The sequence below is a fragment of the Plecotus auritus genome (assembly GCF_963455305.1).
Source record: "Plecotus auritus genome assembly, chromosome: 3".
Taxonomy (NCBI): domain Eukaryota; kingdom Metazoa; phylum Chordata; class Mammalia; order Chiroptera; family Vespertilionidae; genus Plecotus; species Plecotus auritus.
The window spans coordinates 161,420,775-161,438,643 of NC_137772.1; the positions used below are offsets into that span (position 1 = coordinate 161,420,775).

Genomic DNA, 17,869 nt, shown 5'->3' on the forward strand with positions numbered 1-17,869 from the left:
GCCTCTGAAAGGGATTCTCGAAGGAACTCTCACAGCGGGGGCTACAGAATACGTAGGACTTGAACACACGGAAGAACGCTACTCCGAGGGTCTGGTCTATTTAAAGGTTGGAATGCCACATATTCACAACTCATAGTATAACCACTAAGTACTTTTGAGCTGTTACCATGGGAGCAGCATGCTGTCCTCAATAAGCCGTACTTACAGTCAAACTGGCTGCACGTGCTGTACACAGGACAGAGGTGTGGTTCAGAGAAAGGGCAGGCTTCATGACCAAAACAGAAACTGAGCTCATTTCCACTATGTAGTGAGGAGGAGGCCATCAGCTGAGAACAACACCCTCCACTCTACCCAGCAACGCACTGCGCCAGTGCGCCCGCTCCGTCCAGCTGCAATGGAAGAAGCGTCCCTGTCCCCGACTGTATCTAAGGGCAACACCTACGGACACTCTTGATTTTTCCCATCTCACCCACCTCCGACACCATTCCTGCAATTACCCTGTCTCTGAATCATGAATTTCTTGTTCTCCATTGGACCATTCCAGCAACACCCTAGGATGCCCTAATGCTCCCTCCAAAATAAAGAAATGCTCCATGACCACAGGGCGTCCATCCAGACACAACCCTCTCTCTGCTGCTGTTCACAGCAACCTTCCTCAGAAACGCTGCCTCCACGGCTCCCTCCACACGCCCACCTCCTGGTCCCTCCCACCACTCACTTTTCCTTCTCTCTCTCTCACGCCTTTCCAGGCCCTTGCTAGTCTTCCTCCTCTGCCAGACCTGTCTGTGTCTCTCCTGAAATTAACTCACCTAGTCCTTTAAGTACCACTTTATGCAAATGACTCCCACATGGACATTGCCCACCCAACCCACCCTGAGGCCCTAACTCCCCCACCCACCCCTGCCCACGCCAACCCACCCTGAGGCCCTAACTCCCCCCCCACCCACCACTGCCCACCCCAATCCACCCTGAGGCCCTAACTCCCCCCCACCCACCACTGCCCACCCCAACCCACCCTGAGGCCCTAACTCCCCCACCCACCACTGGCTTCCTCAGTGAGTCCACCTAACCCAGCTCTTCTCAAGGCCTTGGCTATCCCAGGAAGCGGCAATGCCGCTCACCAAGTCACCTCAACCAGAAACCCAGAAACCGGCCTGGGTTACTTTTTGTTTTCTCCTCACATCTAATCAGCAGCTCGTGTTGACTCCATCTGCAGAATGCATCCGGAATCCCTCCTCTTCTCATCACCTCCCTGCTCTTCCCTAGGACAGCCTTCTGACGGGCCTCCCTGCTCCCACCTCACTTTCCACCATTCACTCACCACAGCAGCACACGGGCTGGTTGTAAGCACACAGATGGGTCACACCTCTGCTAAAGCTCCAGTGCATTCCCATCTCCCTCCCACAGCCCCGCCACCTCTCCAGCACCACCACCTACACACCCTCTCTTCCTCACCCCCTGGCACATCGGCCTGCTTTCCTTCCAGCAAAGCCGTTCCCTTTCAGGCTTTGCATCTTCTGTATCCTCCACCTGGAGGCACTTCTCTGAGCCTCACAGGGCTGCTGGTTGTTCAGCTCACATGTGCTCTCCTCAGTGAGGCCTTAGCTGAACCCATGGCAAAGTAGCATCTCCTGCCGCCCTCCCCCCCCGCCCCCATCATTCCCTACCTCATTACCTTTATTTTTGTCATAGAATCTTTCTTGACCTGAACATGTTATTTCTCTTGTATTTACTGCCTCTGACCCATTGGCAGTCTGTAATGTCAGCAAAGCCAGAGAGGGGTCTGTTTTCCTCCCTCCACATTTAGGTCAGTGACTAGAAGAAGATCCAAAGTTTCATCAAATGCTATACAGAGAAAATAAGGCATCCAAACCCAGTCGCACAGCAAAAGCCAAAAGGAAGAAATGAGAGTAAGTTTGGCTCCTTTCGGTGAATGAGGACTAGCTGGACTAACGCAGGAAAAGAGCAGTGGGAAATAAAATGATGCTGAGCACTGGCGTCTCAAATGCCAAGCTAGACAGTCTGGAACTTATGTTGAAGGCTCTTAACACAGGAAAGAGCTGAGCACTTAAGGGGGGTGAATTTGGTAACGAGGTGTAGGGTGTTCTAGGAGGATGGGAGCAAGGGGGGAAGGTAGCGGGTCAGCAATCATCCAAGAAGATGAGATAAGGCTCTAAAACGGCCCAGACTTAATGGAACGAAAGTAATTCCTGAGAGCTACATTTTGCAATAAATCTATCAACTGGAGGTAGAGGGTGAAGGCAAGGTGAGTCCGGCTGTGTAACTGGGAGAATGCTGTTTGAAGTGGTGAGAGCAGAAAAAAAGAGTCAGATGCTGGGCTGTGGTTCCAGAAAGTCAATCCCAGGAACAAAGCTGCGGCCTGGGGCGCCGGTTCATCCCTCCTCTTCAGTGCGAAGAGCATTCAGGGAAGCGCAGCCTTTGTCTCCACCCGGGGCCACCAGTGCGAGAGGGGGACTGTCACTCACCACTGAGTCCCCAACACCTGGAATGTAGTGGACAATTGAGACTATTGGTTGACACATCATCAGTGCAAAGGTGACAGCTGAAACCTGGAGAGTGGAAAGGGTCCTCAAAGGAAAGAAGAACTAAGCCCTGGAGAGGCGTGTCCATCAGAGGGAAGGAAGACAAGACCCAAGATGGGGAGTGAAGAGGTGAGGACGATGAGACAGAGGTGGGGAGGTGTGAGATAAGGCACCACTGCAAGGAAGGGAAAGAAACACGGAAACCGTAGCAGCGTGTAAAACTACTAGAAATGTCAGGGAAACAGTCAAGAGCAAGACCTAGGGACAAGCCTCCAGGTTGACCAGATGACTGGAACCAGCCACTTCCATGGAGCTGTGAGGAGACAAGTGAGACTAGGCCTACAGCAGGGAGGGAGGGTGAGAAAGATCTGCAGAAAGAAGGTGCAGCAGACACAGCAGCCTGTCCTACAGCCAACGCAATACCGACAGAAACACACAGCGCCCTGGCACACATCAGCAACTGCAGTGGCGACAGTTTGGTAAAGCTTGAGCACATGAGAACACCACTCCTACCATGAGGACTTTACTGGGACTTTCATCAGCCATGACACAGGTTCTTTTGGATCCTCGCGGTTGGGATGGATCTTCGCCTGCATTCGTTTCATCAGAGAAAGGTGCTCTCCACCTGCCAGTGCAGGCGAATGCCGCCAATGTCTCGAACGCAGCCACAGAGGCCTGGACATCGCTGGTCCCCAAGTCAGCGGCTGCAGGGAACGGTGATGCTGGCGGCGGTGTGCTGGGGCCTCTGCTGTCCTCAGAGCCCTTGGACGGGGATGCACCCTCCTCCGGAGATGCGCAGCTTGAGGAGAGCCGGTCTTGCAGAAAATGTTTTAAACGAGTTTTTCTGCGGACGTTGTTCTTTGAAATTGCGCTCCGGAGATGAGCCTCTTCTGCAATGACGTACACCCTGCTGCGGCCGCGGGTCACGGCGGTGTACACATGCTGCCAGTCCTGGCGGCCCGCCTTGCCCACCGCGTAGACCACGGTCTGCTCCTCAGACCCCTGACAGGGAACAATGCATGGGGAGACTTAGTACTGCGCACAGGCTCGTGTCTTCAGCCCGCAGAGGTAGAGGAGACAAGTCCTCCAAGCACTGACTACCCGCCGGACTGTCCATACGGATGGAGCCCAGCCTCCTCCTTCCCCAAGAACTCGTGTTTTCTAATTACGCTGAGGACTTTAGGTCTCACAGATCCACAGCTGGCTTGTAAAAAACCAGAAATAAACTTTAAAGTCTGTGTACAGTGCTAAATAATGAAATAACTTAAAATGATTGTATGAGCTTGTGTATAAATGTATTATCCCACTCTTACTTTATATTTCAAAAACCAGACATCTTAAAAATACAGTGGTAGAATATATATATATATTTACTTATATATATTTATATCAAGTATCGACATATAGCTATGATATACTATTTTGCAAATCAGATACTTTAAAAATAATAGGACTTTAAAAAATGAACATATATATATATATTATATGATTACAACTATGTAACACAAAGTAAAATTACTCTGATCCAAAAAAGTACCTATAAAATAAACATAAATATGTGATAAAACAAAATAAATCACAAAAAAGGAAGGCAATTCTATCAAAATTATAACTAGAATGTCTCCAAAATGAAAGGCCTATGGATCATTATTTTGTTCTACTTTTCTGTATTTTCCCATTGTTGAACCATTCATTACTTTTTTCAAGATAAACAAAAGTTGAGCAAGCCAAGAATGGTACAGGCAAGAAAAATGCCAGATGTCACCATGTAACTGAGAAAAGCATCATTTTGTAGCTATTTTTAGCCCCTATATTTTCTGCGCCAACATGAACTAAGAAGTGGTTTGAACCATTATCTCCCCTAACGTTCCCACATTCCCCTGCCAAAAGAAGAACTGTGGGGAGACAAATGACTAGATGGGCACGTAGAAAATAGAGATCTGCAGTTAAAACAAAAAAAAACAACCTTCTACACAGCAAGCACTTTTATCTCTGTAGACACCGGGAGTTTGAACTAACTCTTCAGATGATAAAAGTTGGACAAATGCTACCTTCCAGTGCTGCTCGGCCTCAGAAACTGACTTAAATGATACTTGATTAGAGAAATGCTAAATACATTCCACAGATACGCAGCGCCACTGCTCCTCTGGACTTCACAATGTGTATTCCTAAACAGGTAAATGTCTACCTAAACTTAGCTGAGTTCTTACTCACCATTTAAGTAACATGAGAAAAATTCCATAGCCTCATAATCAGTGTTCCTGTATCACACTTGCTACATTCCACTGCCCTCAAGGCAGCTACAGTGATGCTTGTAAAATGCAAATTCAATCACATCAGACTCTGCTTAAAACCCATGAATGGCTCTTCTCATTTTGTAAGGAATCCCACTGTATAGGAGAACATATTTGCTAATGATACAGCTGATAAAGGGTTATTTATACTCTTTATGTAGTTTCCAAAATACATAAAGAGTTCATACAACTTAACAAAAGGAAGACAAACGATCCAATTAAAAAATGGGCAAAGGACCTAAATAGACACCTCTCCAAAGTGGACATACAGATGGCCAAGAAACATATGAAAAAAAACCTCAAAGTCACTGATCATCAGAGAGATGCAAATTAAAACGACAATGAGGTACCTCCTCACACCTGCCAGAATGGCTACCATCAACAAATCAGCAACCAGGTGCTGGCAAGGTTGTAGAGAAAAGGGAACCCTAGTACACTGCTGGTGGGAATGCAGATCGGTGTAGCCACTATGGAAAACGGTATGGAGTTTCCTCAAAAAATTAAATATGGAACTGCCATTTGACTCAGTGATCCCACTTCTAGGAATATATCCTTAGACAGTGGTCGGCAAACTGCGGCTCGCGAGCCACATGCAGCTCGCGAGCCGCAGTTTGCCGCTCCGTTGACTAATGAGTTTGCTGACCACTGGGATAGGGGCTTAATCACAAGGAACAACAACAGCCTGTAATTATTGGAATCGAGAGTCTAGGTCAGTGGTCGGCAAACTCATTAGTCAATAGAGCGGCAAACCGCGGCTCGCGAGCCGCAGTTTGCCAACCAATGTCCTAAGAGGCCTGAAACACCAATCAGAAAAAATGTATGCACCCCTATGTTCGGAACAGCACTATTTACAATAGCTAAGATCTGGAAACAGCCCAAGTGTCCATCAGTAGATGAGTGGACAAAAAAGCTGTGGTACATTTACACCATGGAATCCTATGCAGCAGTCAAAAAGAAGGATCTCTTCCCTTTGAGACAGCATGGAGGAACCTGGAGAGTATTATGCTAAGTGAAATAAGTCTCACATCATCTCTCTTACATGTGGAATCTAATGACAAAATAAACTGATGAACAAAATAGATCAAGAGATAAGGAAACATGGAACAGACTGTCGAATCTCAGAGGAAAGGGGGAGGTAGGGGTGAAGGTGGGGTGGGGGGAAGAGATTAACCAAAGAACTTATAAGCATACTAGAGGCCCCAAGCACGAAATTCCTGCAAGGGGCTCGGCCCTCGCAGCCCCAGCCTGACAAGGAACCGCTCTGTGTTTCTGCCAGTGCATTCAGTCCATGGACTCCATTGGACTCACTTCCTGCCCCATCCCTATACTTTCCAGCACCCTATACTTCCTCTACCACAGTATTCTTATCAGCCTGGGAGGTACCTTCGTAACTATATTCCTCAGTGGACTGTGAGCTCTATGAAGGCGGGACCACTTCTATTTTGCTCACTGTTCTTTATTCTGTGTCTCACTGAATGAATGATGATAAAAATTACAACATCTTGCCAAAGGTGGGCTCAGAAGGCAGGACAAGGACTCCTAACTTTCTTCAATTACCTGCTATAAGCCACATGTCCATTTCTTTAAATCTTATTTCAATTATTAACACTATTAACTTCTTAGGGAGGCATGCTTTGTATATTTATTTTTAATTATATACACATCTATTCTGTAAATTTGTTCTAAAACTTACAACTTGTATAAATTGACACAAACCATTAATATTTAAACCTTCATGATTTTATAGACTTAGAATCTGAAAGTCTATATGGAGTTTAGAGTTGGGTCCAAAACCCTTTTTCTGTAAAGGGTCAAAGAATAAATATTTAGGCTTTGTAGATGGTCTCTACAGCAGCTACTCAACTCTTCCTGTATAGTGCAAAAGCAGTCACAGCCAACATGTAAATGAATGTGACTGTCCCCATGAAACTTTATTTACAAAAACAGGTGGAGAGCCAGATTTGGCTACTCTACTGACTAATGCATAGTCCTAGAAGGCCCTAGGATGTGACCTATCCTTCTATCTCCCTTTCCCCTCATACTTCTCTGACCTCATCTCATGTCACACTCACACTGGCCTCCTTGCTATTCCAATTCTTCAAATATGCCAGACAGGCTCCCACCTAAGGACCTTGACCTTGGCTCTTCCCTCTACCTAGAATGTTCTCTCAGATACCATATGGTTAACTTCTTTACCTCTTTCAAGTCTATACTCCAATGCCACCTTCTCAATGAGGCCTATGCTGACCACCTATTTAAAATTACAACTGCAGTCCAGCCACAGTGGCTCAGTTGGTGGACCATTGTCCAGTGCATCACATGATTGCTGGATCGATTCATGGTCAGGGCTCATACCCAGTTTGCAGGTTCAATCCCTGGTCAGGGCACACAGGGAAGGCAACTAATCAAAGTTTCTCTCTCACATTGATGTTTCTTTCTTTCTCTTTCTCCCCCCTACCTCCCTCCTTCTCTCCCTCCCTCCCTTTCTACCTCTACGCATGTCCTCAGGTGAGGATAAAATAATAATAATAAAATAAAATTACAACTGTACCCCACCCCTTTTCCATAGCATCTACCACCTTCTAACACAGTGGTTCTCAACCTTTTTAATGCCGCGACCCTTTAATACAGTTCCTCATGTTGTGGTGACCCCCCAACCATAAAATTATTTTTGTTGCTACTTCATAACTGTAATTTTGCTACTGTTAATGAATTGTAATGTAAATATCTGTGTTTTCCGATGGTCTTAGGCTCTAAAGCAGCGGTTCTCAACCTGTGGGTCGTGACCCACAGGTTCAGAATCGCTAGAAGGGTCACCTAAGACAATCGGAAAACACAGATATTTACATTACGATTCATAACAGTAGCAAAATTACAGTTATGAAGTAGCAACGAAAACAATTTTATGGTTGAGGGTCACCACAACATGACGAACTGTGTATTAAAGGGTCACAGCATTAAAAAGGTTGAGAACCACTGTTCTAACATAATAGGTAGTTTACCTTCTTAAGCAAAATGATAACGAGATGGAAAATAAAAGAGATTGATAAGAAACTGAGATAAGCACTTCTGGAGGTCCAACATAACTGAGGTTTTAGAAAGACAAAACAGAGGAAACTCGGGACATGAGATCTTAATGAAATTATTTAAAAAATGTCCTAGAACTGAATGATATGAGTTTTCAGAAGTATAGAGACCATGGAAGATATTCGTCCGGATCTCACAGCCACAAATACTACTACTGCACATCTTCATAACTGGTTGTTGTTTTTATCCAATAGAAACAGTCAACTGACTTTCTTTCTTGTTTGGGGGAACTTAAGGCCAAATCTGCCTTAAGGTAACATCTTAAATAATTTTGGTATTTGTCAAAAAGAAATTATTGTTGGTGCAATGCTATTAACTAAACTCTATACTTTGTTTGGATTTCACCAGTTTTTTTCACTGTGCCTTCTTTCTGCCCCAGGATCTACTGCATTAGCAAGCAAATAGGTTGGTGTGTGTATAAGCATTCCAACCTACTCCTGGCAGGAATCCTTTCACCATCCTTACCTTTATTTTCCACTTGATGTCCCTTATTTATCTTTTTTAAATATCATGCTGAATTGTGGGCATTTCTGTAGCTATTTCAAATTCCTTTTGGAACTGAGATGGGGTGAGTTAAATATGACACCATTCACTTAAAAAATAAAAATCCTACACTAATTAATGTCTGCCTACCTGTAGAGGACATAGGCCGGCCTAAATTTTTCTGCATAAGAGTGGAAGCTGATGAAATTTCATCGTTAAAACAACATTCCAACCTCAGAGAGGGGAGCTCAAAACAATGAGATAAATAACAGAGCCACTAATAACTTATGAGAATTTAAGAGCATTAAAGTAGAGCTTAAAAGTAAGTTGTACTAACTGCAATGTAGTTCAAGATTAGACTGGGTGAAGAGTTATATGGGAACTCTCTGTGCTATCTTCCCAACTCTTTTGTAAATCTAAAATTATTCCCAAATAAAAAGTAGTTCCCTCAGCCTGTATGGCTCCGTTAGTTGGGCATCGGTGCATGCTCCAGGAGGTTCAGGGCACATGCCCGGGTTGTGGGCTCAATCTCCAGTAGGGGTTGTGCAGGAGGCAGATAATCAATGTTTCTCTCTCACTGAAGTTTCCATCTCTCCCTCCCTTTAGCATCTGCTCTCTGAAATCAATAGCAACATTTTTCTTTTAAAGTGGTTGCCTCACGAGGGTGGAGAAAGAGGATACATTTGTCAAAACTCATCCAACTTTATAATTACAATGTGCATGCAAATTACACCCCAATAATAATTGATTACATAAAAATATAAGCAAGTCACAGAAATCTATAAGCATTAGAATACCATTTTGCACACCTTGATGACACTGTTTTTGTGTGAATGGGCAAATTCAGAGCAGAAGCAACTTCTGACGGGAGTAGGAAGGCATGGGATAAGGGTAGGAGAAGTGAGGCACTTGCCTAGGACATAAAATTTAAGAGGGTGCCAAGAAACTCACCAATCAAGATAAATATCCTATATAATAAAGAGGTAATATGCAAATTGACCATCACTCCAACACACAAGATGGCCGCTCCCATATGGTCAAAGATGGCTGCCCCCATGTGGACACAAGATGGCCACCACAATATGGCCGGCAGGGGGGTGGGCAGTTGTGGGCGATCAGGCCAGCAGGGAAGAGCGGTTGGGAGGGACCAGGCCTGCAGGGGAGGACAGTTGGGGGTGACCAGGCCTGTGGGGGAGGACAGTTGGGGGGAACCAGGCCTGCAGGGGAGGACAGTTGGGGGCGACCAGGCCTGCAGGGGAGAGCAGTTGGGAGTGACTAGGCCTGCAGGAGAGGACAGTTGGGGGCGACCAGGCTGGCAGGGGAGGGCAGTTGGGGGGGGGACCAGGACTGCAGGAGAGGGCAGTTGGGAGGGACCAGGCCTGCAGGGGAGGGCATTTGGGGGGGAACAGGCCTGCAGGGAAGGGTAGTTGTGGGGAATCAGGCCTGCAGGGGAGGGCAGTTGGAGCAATCGGGCCAGCAGGGGAGCAGTTAGGCTTCAATCAGGCTGGCAGGGGAGTGGTTAGTGGGTGATCAGGCTGGCAGGCAGAAGCGGTTAGGGGCAATCAGGAAAGCAGGCAGGGGAGCAGTTGGGAGCCAGCAGTCCTGGATTGTGAGAGGGATCCCAGATTGGAGAGGGTACAGGCTAGCTGAGGGACATCCCACCCCCCACCATCCCCCCGTCACCCGACCCTCTATCCCTGGTGGGAAGGGAAGGCCTGAGGATGAGTTTTAGCTAGCATGTCTTAACTCCTCAAGAAAGACAACTCTGAAGAAAAAAAGAGTAAAAGTTTGTATTTGTGTAGTATTTTCTGTACTTCTGTACATTGTTTCCTAATTTAAAAAAATAAAAGCAATAAAAATTAGGAACAAAATAATACAAGGAATTCTATGGCTTGGCAAGCTATTTAAACAGCTTCATAAATCTGATTCTTACCTGAAAAGTGTGAATAGTTCTTGCCCATGCATGTCTTATGCGACAAAATTTCATTAGTTTCTTAAAATCCACAGTTACTTCCAAACCAGCCATATTATCAAGGGTCAAATATCTTCTCTTTCCACAAGTTACATCAGTTATATCCTGTCATCCAAACAAAGAACTATTTTGTATGTGTTCAAATATGCACACTGCAAAGATATTCTATGGTTGGATTGAACATCATATGCAAACACCTTATGAGTAAAATAGCATATGTATTCAGTATAATTGTTAAGAATTTCAAAAGGCTTAAAACCTATGCTTGAGCACAAACTGAATATATATATATATTTTTATATATATCTCCTATCTAATAAAAGAGTAATACACAAATTAACCATCACTCTGCTACACCCACAAGCCACGCCCACCAGCCAATCAGGAGCGAGTATGCAAATTAACCCAACCAAGATGGCTGCGGCCACGGAGCGAGCAGGAGGCTTGGGTTTCCCCAGCAATGGAGGAAGCCAAGCTTTCCACACACCCTGGCAGGACCAGGCCTCCACTCAAGGCTACAATGTTTCAATTATAGAAGATAAATAAATCCCAGATACCAGGGCCTCTGCTTGGGTCGCCGGGGGGCATGGCCAGCCTGCAAACCACCACAGGCCCCTCGCCCAGGCCGCCCCACACCCCAAGGGAACCCCCACCCTGATCCGGGACACCCTTCAGGGCAAACCAGCTGGCCCCCACCCGTGCACCAGGCCTCTATCCTATCTAATAATCCTATCTAATAAAAGAGTAATATGCAAATTGACCATCACTCCAACACACAAGATAGCTGCCCCCATTTGGACACAAGATAGCCGCCTCAAGATGGCCAGCAAGGGAGGGTAGTTGGGAGGTACAAGGCCTGCAAGGGAGGGCAGTTGTGGGTGATCAGGCCTGCAGGGAGGGCAGTTAGGGCTGACCAGGCCTGCAGGGGAGGGCAGTTAGGGGTGACCAGGCCTGCAGGGGAGGACAGTTAGGGGCAAACAGGCTGGCAGGGGAGCAGTTAGGCATCAATCAGGCTGGCAGGGGAGTGGTTAGGGGGTCATCAGGCTGGAAGGCAGAGGTGGTTAGGGGCCATCAGGAAGGCAGGCAGGCGAGCAGTTGGGAGCCAGCAGTCCTGGATTGTGAGAGGGATGTCCGACTGCCCGTTTAGGCCCGATCCTAAAGATATTTGACCACTGATAATATGGCTGGTTTGGGAGTAACTGTGGATCAGGCCTAAACAGGCAGCCAGACATCCCTCAAGGGGTCCCAGATTACAGAAGGTGCAGGCTGGGCTGAGGGACACACACCCCCGTGCACCGGGCCTCTAGTATATATACATATTTTAATAAACAAAAATGGACATTTTTGGTCCTTGAAACTTAACTAAATTTGCCTTTCTGGAAAAGTATGTGTTGTCTTATTTTGAAGTCTATACATTTCATTTTTTGTACTAACTATATAAATCTGCATATACTCTTTGTAAAACTACTTTTAAAGAATAAGCTTATAAGTTTAAGAGAGTGTTTCTACAATGAGAACAAATTCAAGGTAACTACTTTTATAGTTTCTATATTTAAGCAGCAACCAAGGAAATTATGCTTTGTAAAATATGTCATCTGTCCTTTGATTTTGTTACTCAAGCACTTCAAACTTATTAAAAATGTTTTTCACAGAGTCTTCTAGAAAATATAAGAGCCCGGCCAGAGTAGCTCAGTTGGTTTGGCATCATCCTGTGCACTGAAAGTTTGCCGGTTCGATTCCTGGTCAGGGCACATGCCTGGGTTGTGGGTTCCATCCCTGGTTGGGGTACCTTCAGAAGGCAACCCATCAAAGTTTTCCTCTCACATCAATGTTTCTCTCTCTCTCTCTCTCTCTCTTTCCCCCTTCCTCTAAGTATGTCCTCACATAAGGATTAAAATATATATATACTAGAGGCCTGGTGCACAGATTTGTGTATCAGTGGGGTCCCTCACGCTAGTCTGCGGACATCCCCTGAGGGGTCCCAGATAGCGAGAGGGCGCAGGTCAGGCCAAGGGAGCCCACTGGTGCACGATCAGGGCCGGGGAGGGACCGCAGGAGAGCTCCAGGGTGTGTCCAGCCATTCTCGCCCAGTCCCCAACTAGCTGGACCCCAGAAGCAAGCTAACCTACCAGTTTGAGTGTCTGCCCCCTGGTGGTCAGTGTGCATCATAGCAACTGGTCGAACAGTTGAATGAATGGTCAGACACTTAGCATAGTAGGCTTTTATTATATAAGATAGATAGATAGATAGATAGATAGATAGATAGATAGATAGACAGACATAGATACATAGATACATAGATACATAGATATAGATATATGAAAGCCTTCATTGTATAAAGCCAGCATCACTCTAACACCAAATCAGACAAGACATTACTAGAAAACCACAAACCAATATTCTTCAAACATGGATGCAAAAATCCCTTACAAAAAATTATGGAAGAAAAATGTCAACTCTAATATGACTGGATTCTGATTCAATCATAGAGCAATAAAAAAAAAAATCTGCCTCTAACAGGTAAAAAGGTACTATTTTTCTATTATCACTTACCTGTCTTATGAAAAATATTTCTCCATTGCAGAGTCGAATACTACTGTCAAAGTCATGCTTATTTTTAGCAACACCAGGAGGCATACCATCTTCTAGTTCATTACTTTTCTGACTGTTGAAGTTATTTTCAGGCAGTAACTCCGTGAGATATGCATTCCTGGTACAACAAATTTTATGGCCAACTCCAAATATAAGTCTATTCTTATGGTCTCTGGGTTAGAAAATGACAATATTAAGTTTGGAAAACCTTAATTTCATTTGGTTTAAGCATTAACTCCTACTCAGATCCAATCTGATGCCCAAAGTAATTTCCATACTTTCTTTACTCCACTTTTACTCTCCAAAGTTCAACAAGAAATCAGACTCCCACAGGTGTGGTCTGATTACCTACACTTTCTGCACCACCTCAAACTCAAGACCACTGCCCAGCCAAATTTTTGTTAGAAATCTTGGCATAAATGCTGATGTCTCTCTTTCTCTCTATATCCAAAAAGTTATCAAATATCTTACTGATTCTACCTTTTAAATTCATCCTCTCCTCTGCAGTTACTCCTATCACTACCATATTTCATGTCTTACAGAACTTATACATAGTTCTATGATAATAATTATAACATATTAAAATAATAGCAGCAAATTGAATAAATGCTGGGAATATACCAGTTACTGCAGTAAGTGCTTTAGGCATATTATTTCATTTAACCTTACTACAACTCTATGAGGACATCCTGTATAAGTATCCTCTTTCACATAGCTGGAGAGGGGAAATCACCTGCCCAAGATCATAGTCACTGGAACCCAGAGTACATGACCCCAAGCTCATGCTTGTTAACCCTTTTGTAGGTTACTACCATGCTTTTTGTGTGTGTGTATTCCCTCAACTAACACATCTATGGGTTTTCTGCACTTAATAGATGGAAGGTGTTGATAAGTGTAATAGATACGAGTTCATTTTTCCTGTGTTAATAGCATGGCTTTTCTTCACTCATATTTCTCGGATTGATGTTCACTAAGGTGCTCTCTGCATGCAGCCTGTTGCTACAGTTCTTGGACACACTACGCACATATTAGAATTTGAAAAATTCTCCTGAATTCTCCACGCTCCTCTTGGAGAAGTTGGAGTTTGCCAACCTAGAAACCACAAGGAAAATTTGACTCATTTTTTTTACTACATCGGTTACCAAAAAGTCAATTCCTAAGGGTATATATGATATTTAATTGAAGAAACCACCTTACTTCACAAATGAAAAAAACAAAACAAAACAAAAAACAATGTTTAAAAATGTGGCTACAGTGATCAATGTCAAAACAAACAAAAGAACAGTGAATCAAGGAAGGACCACCCCCGAAGTTTCCGCTCTTTGGTGCTCACTTGTGTAGGAGGCCTGTGTAGTGCTTGCAACAGCAGGCGTTGATGACATCACAGTCTTGCCTGAAACACATGAAAATGCAAGGGTCACCTGAACGGTATCTGTTTTGTGCTTGTTTCTGTTACCAACAATATGACATACTGGATTCTAATAAGTCTCCAGGACTTTCTCCAGGAAAAAAGTATTTTGTAAATTTGATCTTAACATAAACCTTTGCCCCAGTCAGAGATCCTGTGAATTTCCAAACATAATATTTGGTAGAAAGAGCCCTGCTTAGAAAATGTCCTCTGCATGTCTAACAAAGGAATACCTCAAAATAAGAGAGAATTAACAGTGATGAACTACAAGAAACTCTTTCTGCCCTGGCTGGTGTGGCTCAGTTGGGTGGAGCTTCTTCCCATACACAAAAAGGTCGAGGGTTTGATTCCCGGTCAGGGCACATACTTAGGTTGCTAGTTTGATCTCCAGTCAGGGCGCAGGTATGGGAGGCAACACATCAATGTTTCTCTCTCACATCAAGATTTCTCTCTTTCTCCCTCTCCCTTCCTCTCTCTCTAAAGTCAATAAAAACATATCCTCAGAGAGGATTAAAAAAAACTCTCATTCACACAGTATCTATATTAATAAGAAGATGTAAAAGCTAAAGACATTAAAATATTGCAAATGTTTTACCTTCTAAATGCAATAAATTGTGATGTTTCTGCACACTGTAGGTCCTTTTCTTTGAGTAAAGTTTTAACAGCAGAATATAAATCTGACAATTCAAGAGAAAACAGTTAACATGGAAAAGCACCAAATTACAACACTGAAGAAACGAATTCAGAACTGCTGCTAAGGGTGCAGGAAAACATCTCGCCAAACAGAATACAAGTTCACCAGAGGAACATCAACCTCATTCCCTGCATCAGCCAGAGCAATAGAAAAGCATGGAGACAGACACCCTGTCCTCAACAGAGAGGTCAGCCACAAGCCAGCTCCTAATTTGTATTAAAATAACTGTATATTCATTGATGATTTGTGAATGCTCAATTTAAAACGTGAAAAAGAGGCCCGGCCGGTGTGGCTCATGGTTGAGCATCAACCCATGAACCAGGAAGTCACGGTTTGATTCTCAGGCACAGCACATGCCAACACTGCGGGCTCGATCCCCAGGAGGGGGCATGTGGGAGGCAGGCAAGTGATGGTTCTCTCTCATCACTGATGTTTCTGTCTCTCCCTCTCCCCTCCTCTCTCTTAAATTAATAAAACATATTTTAAATAAATAAGTAAAATATGAACAAGAGGACAAAATATGGAACAGAATTACTAATGCAAGAACTTCTTTCTGTTTTAAGCTCTGGTAGTACTAGTGGTAGTGTGTTAAAATTTGAGAACAGCTCTGCATATTACATTTAAATTTCATCTTCATAACACTCATATGAGGCATATATTATGTGAATACATACCAGCATAAAATCTATATATATAGAAGGCTAAGTGTCCATCCGTCTGACCAGTAGCTATGATGTGCACTGACCACCAGAGGGCAGACGCTCAACACAGGAGCTGCCATGATGTGCACTGGCCATTTAAAAATAAACGGCACCACAGACCTGGCGCTGACAAACCAACACTCAGCTTCCCCCAAGTGGGACACAAGCCCACCACCACCCTGGAGCGACACCTCACTAAATCGCAGCCAATGCTGCCAAGACCCCATGGTGCAAAATGCAGCCCACAGCCCAGTTCAGCCCAGAAACAGTGGCTGTGGGTACTGGGTAATGATGTCACATGGCAATGCCCAGCTTCCTCTCCCTAGCGACTAGCATCCTTGGAGTTTCTTCAGCCCAGGAAACAGACTTGCTTTATTGCCAGGTGCAAACATTTTACAGTTTAACCAAATGTTTGTGAAGCATTTTTCCATGCCTCATCTCATTTGATCCTCCCAGAAGTCCTGGAGTAGACAGATAGGAGACTCATTAGAATACTATTTTCTTTTCATCAGCAAGACGTGAATAGCGATATTAATATACCAGAGGCCCAGGGCACAAAATTCATGCATGGGCAGGGGTGTCCCTCAGCCCGGCCTGCACCCTCTCCAATTCGGGACCCCTTGGGGGATGTCCGATTGCCCTTGCGCAATCCAGAACCACTGGTTCCTAACCACTCACCTGCCTGCCTGCCTAATGCCCCCAACTGCCCTCCCCTGCCAACCTGGTCGCCCCCAATGGCCCTCCCCTGCCGGCCTGGTCACCCCCAACTGCCCTCCCCTACTGGTCTGGTCACCCCCAATGGCCCTCCCCCGCTGACCTGATCTTGCCCCCAACTGCCCTCCCCTGCCAGCCTGATCACCCCTAACCCCCTGCCGGCCTGATCTCGCCCCTAACTGCTCTCCCCTGCTGGCCGGATTGCTCCTAACTGCCTCTGCCTCGGCCCCCACCACCATGGCTTTGTCCGGAAGGAAGCTGGATGTCTGGAAGATGGCCGGTCGACCCCGTCTAATTAGCATATTACCCTTTTAGTAGTATAGATATATTATATAGGATAGGATTGCTTAAATGGGAGGGAAAAGCCTTTTTCAGCAGGAGGAGATGCTCTTGGCAGACAAAAATACATAACCCTTATATCTGGACTGATAGCTAGCCATATGCACTATACTGCCAAATCGGTTATTAAAAAATTGAATCGCTTTCTTACACCTTACACCAAACAGCTGTGGCCCTTAAAACCCCTCCTCAGCCCCCACCTTAGGTTCTGCCTTTGCAGTTTACCCAGATTAGGTTCTGACTGGTCGGTTTCTATGCCAGTCAGCATCAAAAGCTCCACCTCCTAGGCAGCCATTGGCTCCTCTGGGAAATCCAGAACAGTCCCACCTTCATGACAGCGCCAGCCCTTCAGTCATGTCCCCAGTCTGCTACCGGGTGTATCTCTGGCCACTCTGAGAAGCAGCACCTCAGATCTGTGCTGGTGGCAATTTTGAATTCTCATCCCTGACCTAACTTTCTTACAGTGCGAGCTCTGTGAAGGCAAGCATTTGTCTTGGTCATTCTTAGTTCACTTACAGACTTTACCTGTGTCTATGCATCTATGCTAGCACCTCATGGTGACCAATTGAATGGCTGTTTCAGTCGTCATTGCCTTTTTATATATATAGATTTCTTCTAATTCATTTCCTTTCAATGTGCATGGATCCATGCACCAGGACACTAGTATTGAGATAAAATGGCTGGAAGATGAAACTCCATAATGCCCCATCCCCACTCCAATCAGGTCTTTCCTCCCCCAGCACTGCCACGCCTCCCCTTGATTCAGCAACTAAAAGATTAACCCTGGCATGGCAAGGGCACCCATTCCCAGAGTGACTATACCCTACCAGCTAGTAAATAGTTCGACTGTCACCACCACTGATTACATCCTTGTTATGAATGTGAAACTGAGGCTTTTGGAAGCAAAGGTACTTTTCTCAATGGAAATTGGAATAGGATCACTGACAGGGACAACATCCACTTACAACTTGTCCTTCCTCAGAGCACTGAGAAGCAGGCTTCCTCTAAGCTCTCTTAGCAATATTACAAAACACAAACATTT

At 45.0% G+C, this 17,869-nt stretch overlaps 1 protein-coding gene across 1 annotated transcript in view; it reads right to left on the reverse strand.

Annotated features, from left to right (window-relative positions):
- The window catches only part of HELB (DNA helicase B), a 52,076-nt gene that overhangs the window by 5,833 nt on the left and 28,374 nt on the right, over positions 1 to 17,869 (reverse strand). Inside the window, exons 8-12 of the mRNA XM_080659319.1 lie at positions 14,975 to 15,056; positions 14,305 to 14,364; positions 12,933 to 13,143; positions 10,341 to 10,484; positions 3,057 to 3,545 (exon numbers count right to left, since the gene is read on the reverse strand). Of these exons, the coding sequence (XP_080515445.1) occupies positions 3,057 to 3,545; positions 10,341 to 10,484; positions 12,933 to 13,143; positions 14,305 to 14,364; positions 14,975 to 15,056 (986 nt within the window). The remainder of the gene's footprint in view (positions 1 to 3,056; positions 3,546 to 10,340; positions 10,485 to 12,932; positions 13,144 to 14,304; positions 14,365 to 14,974; positions 15,057 to 17,869) is intronic.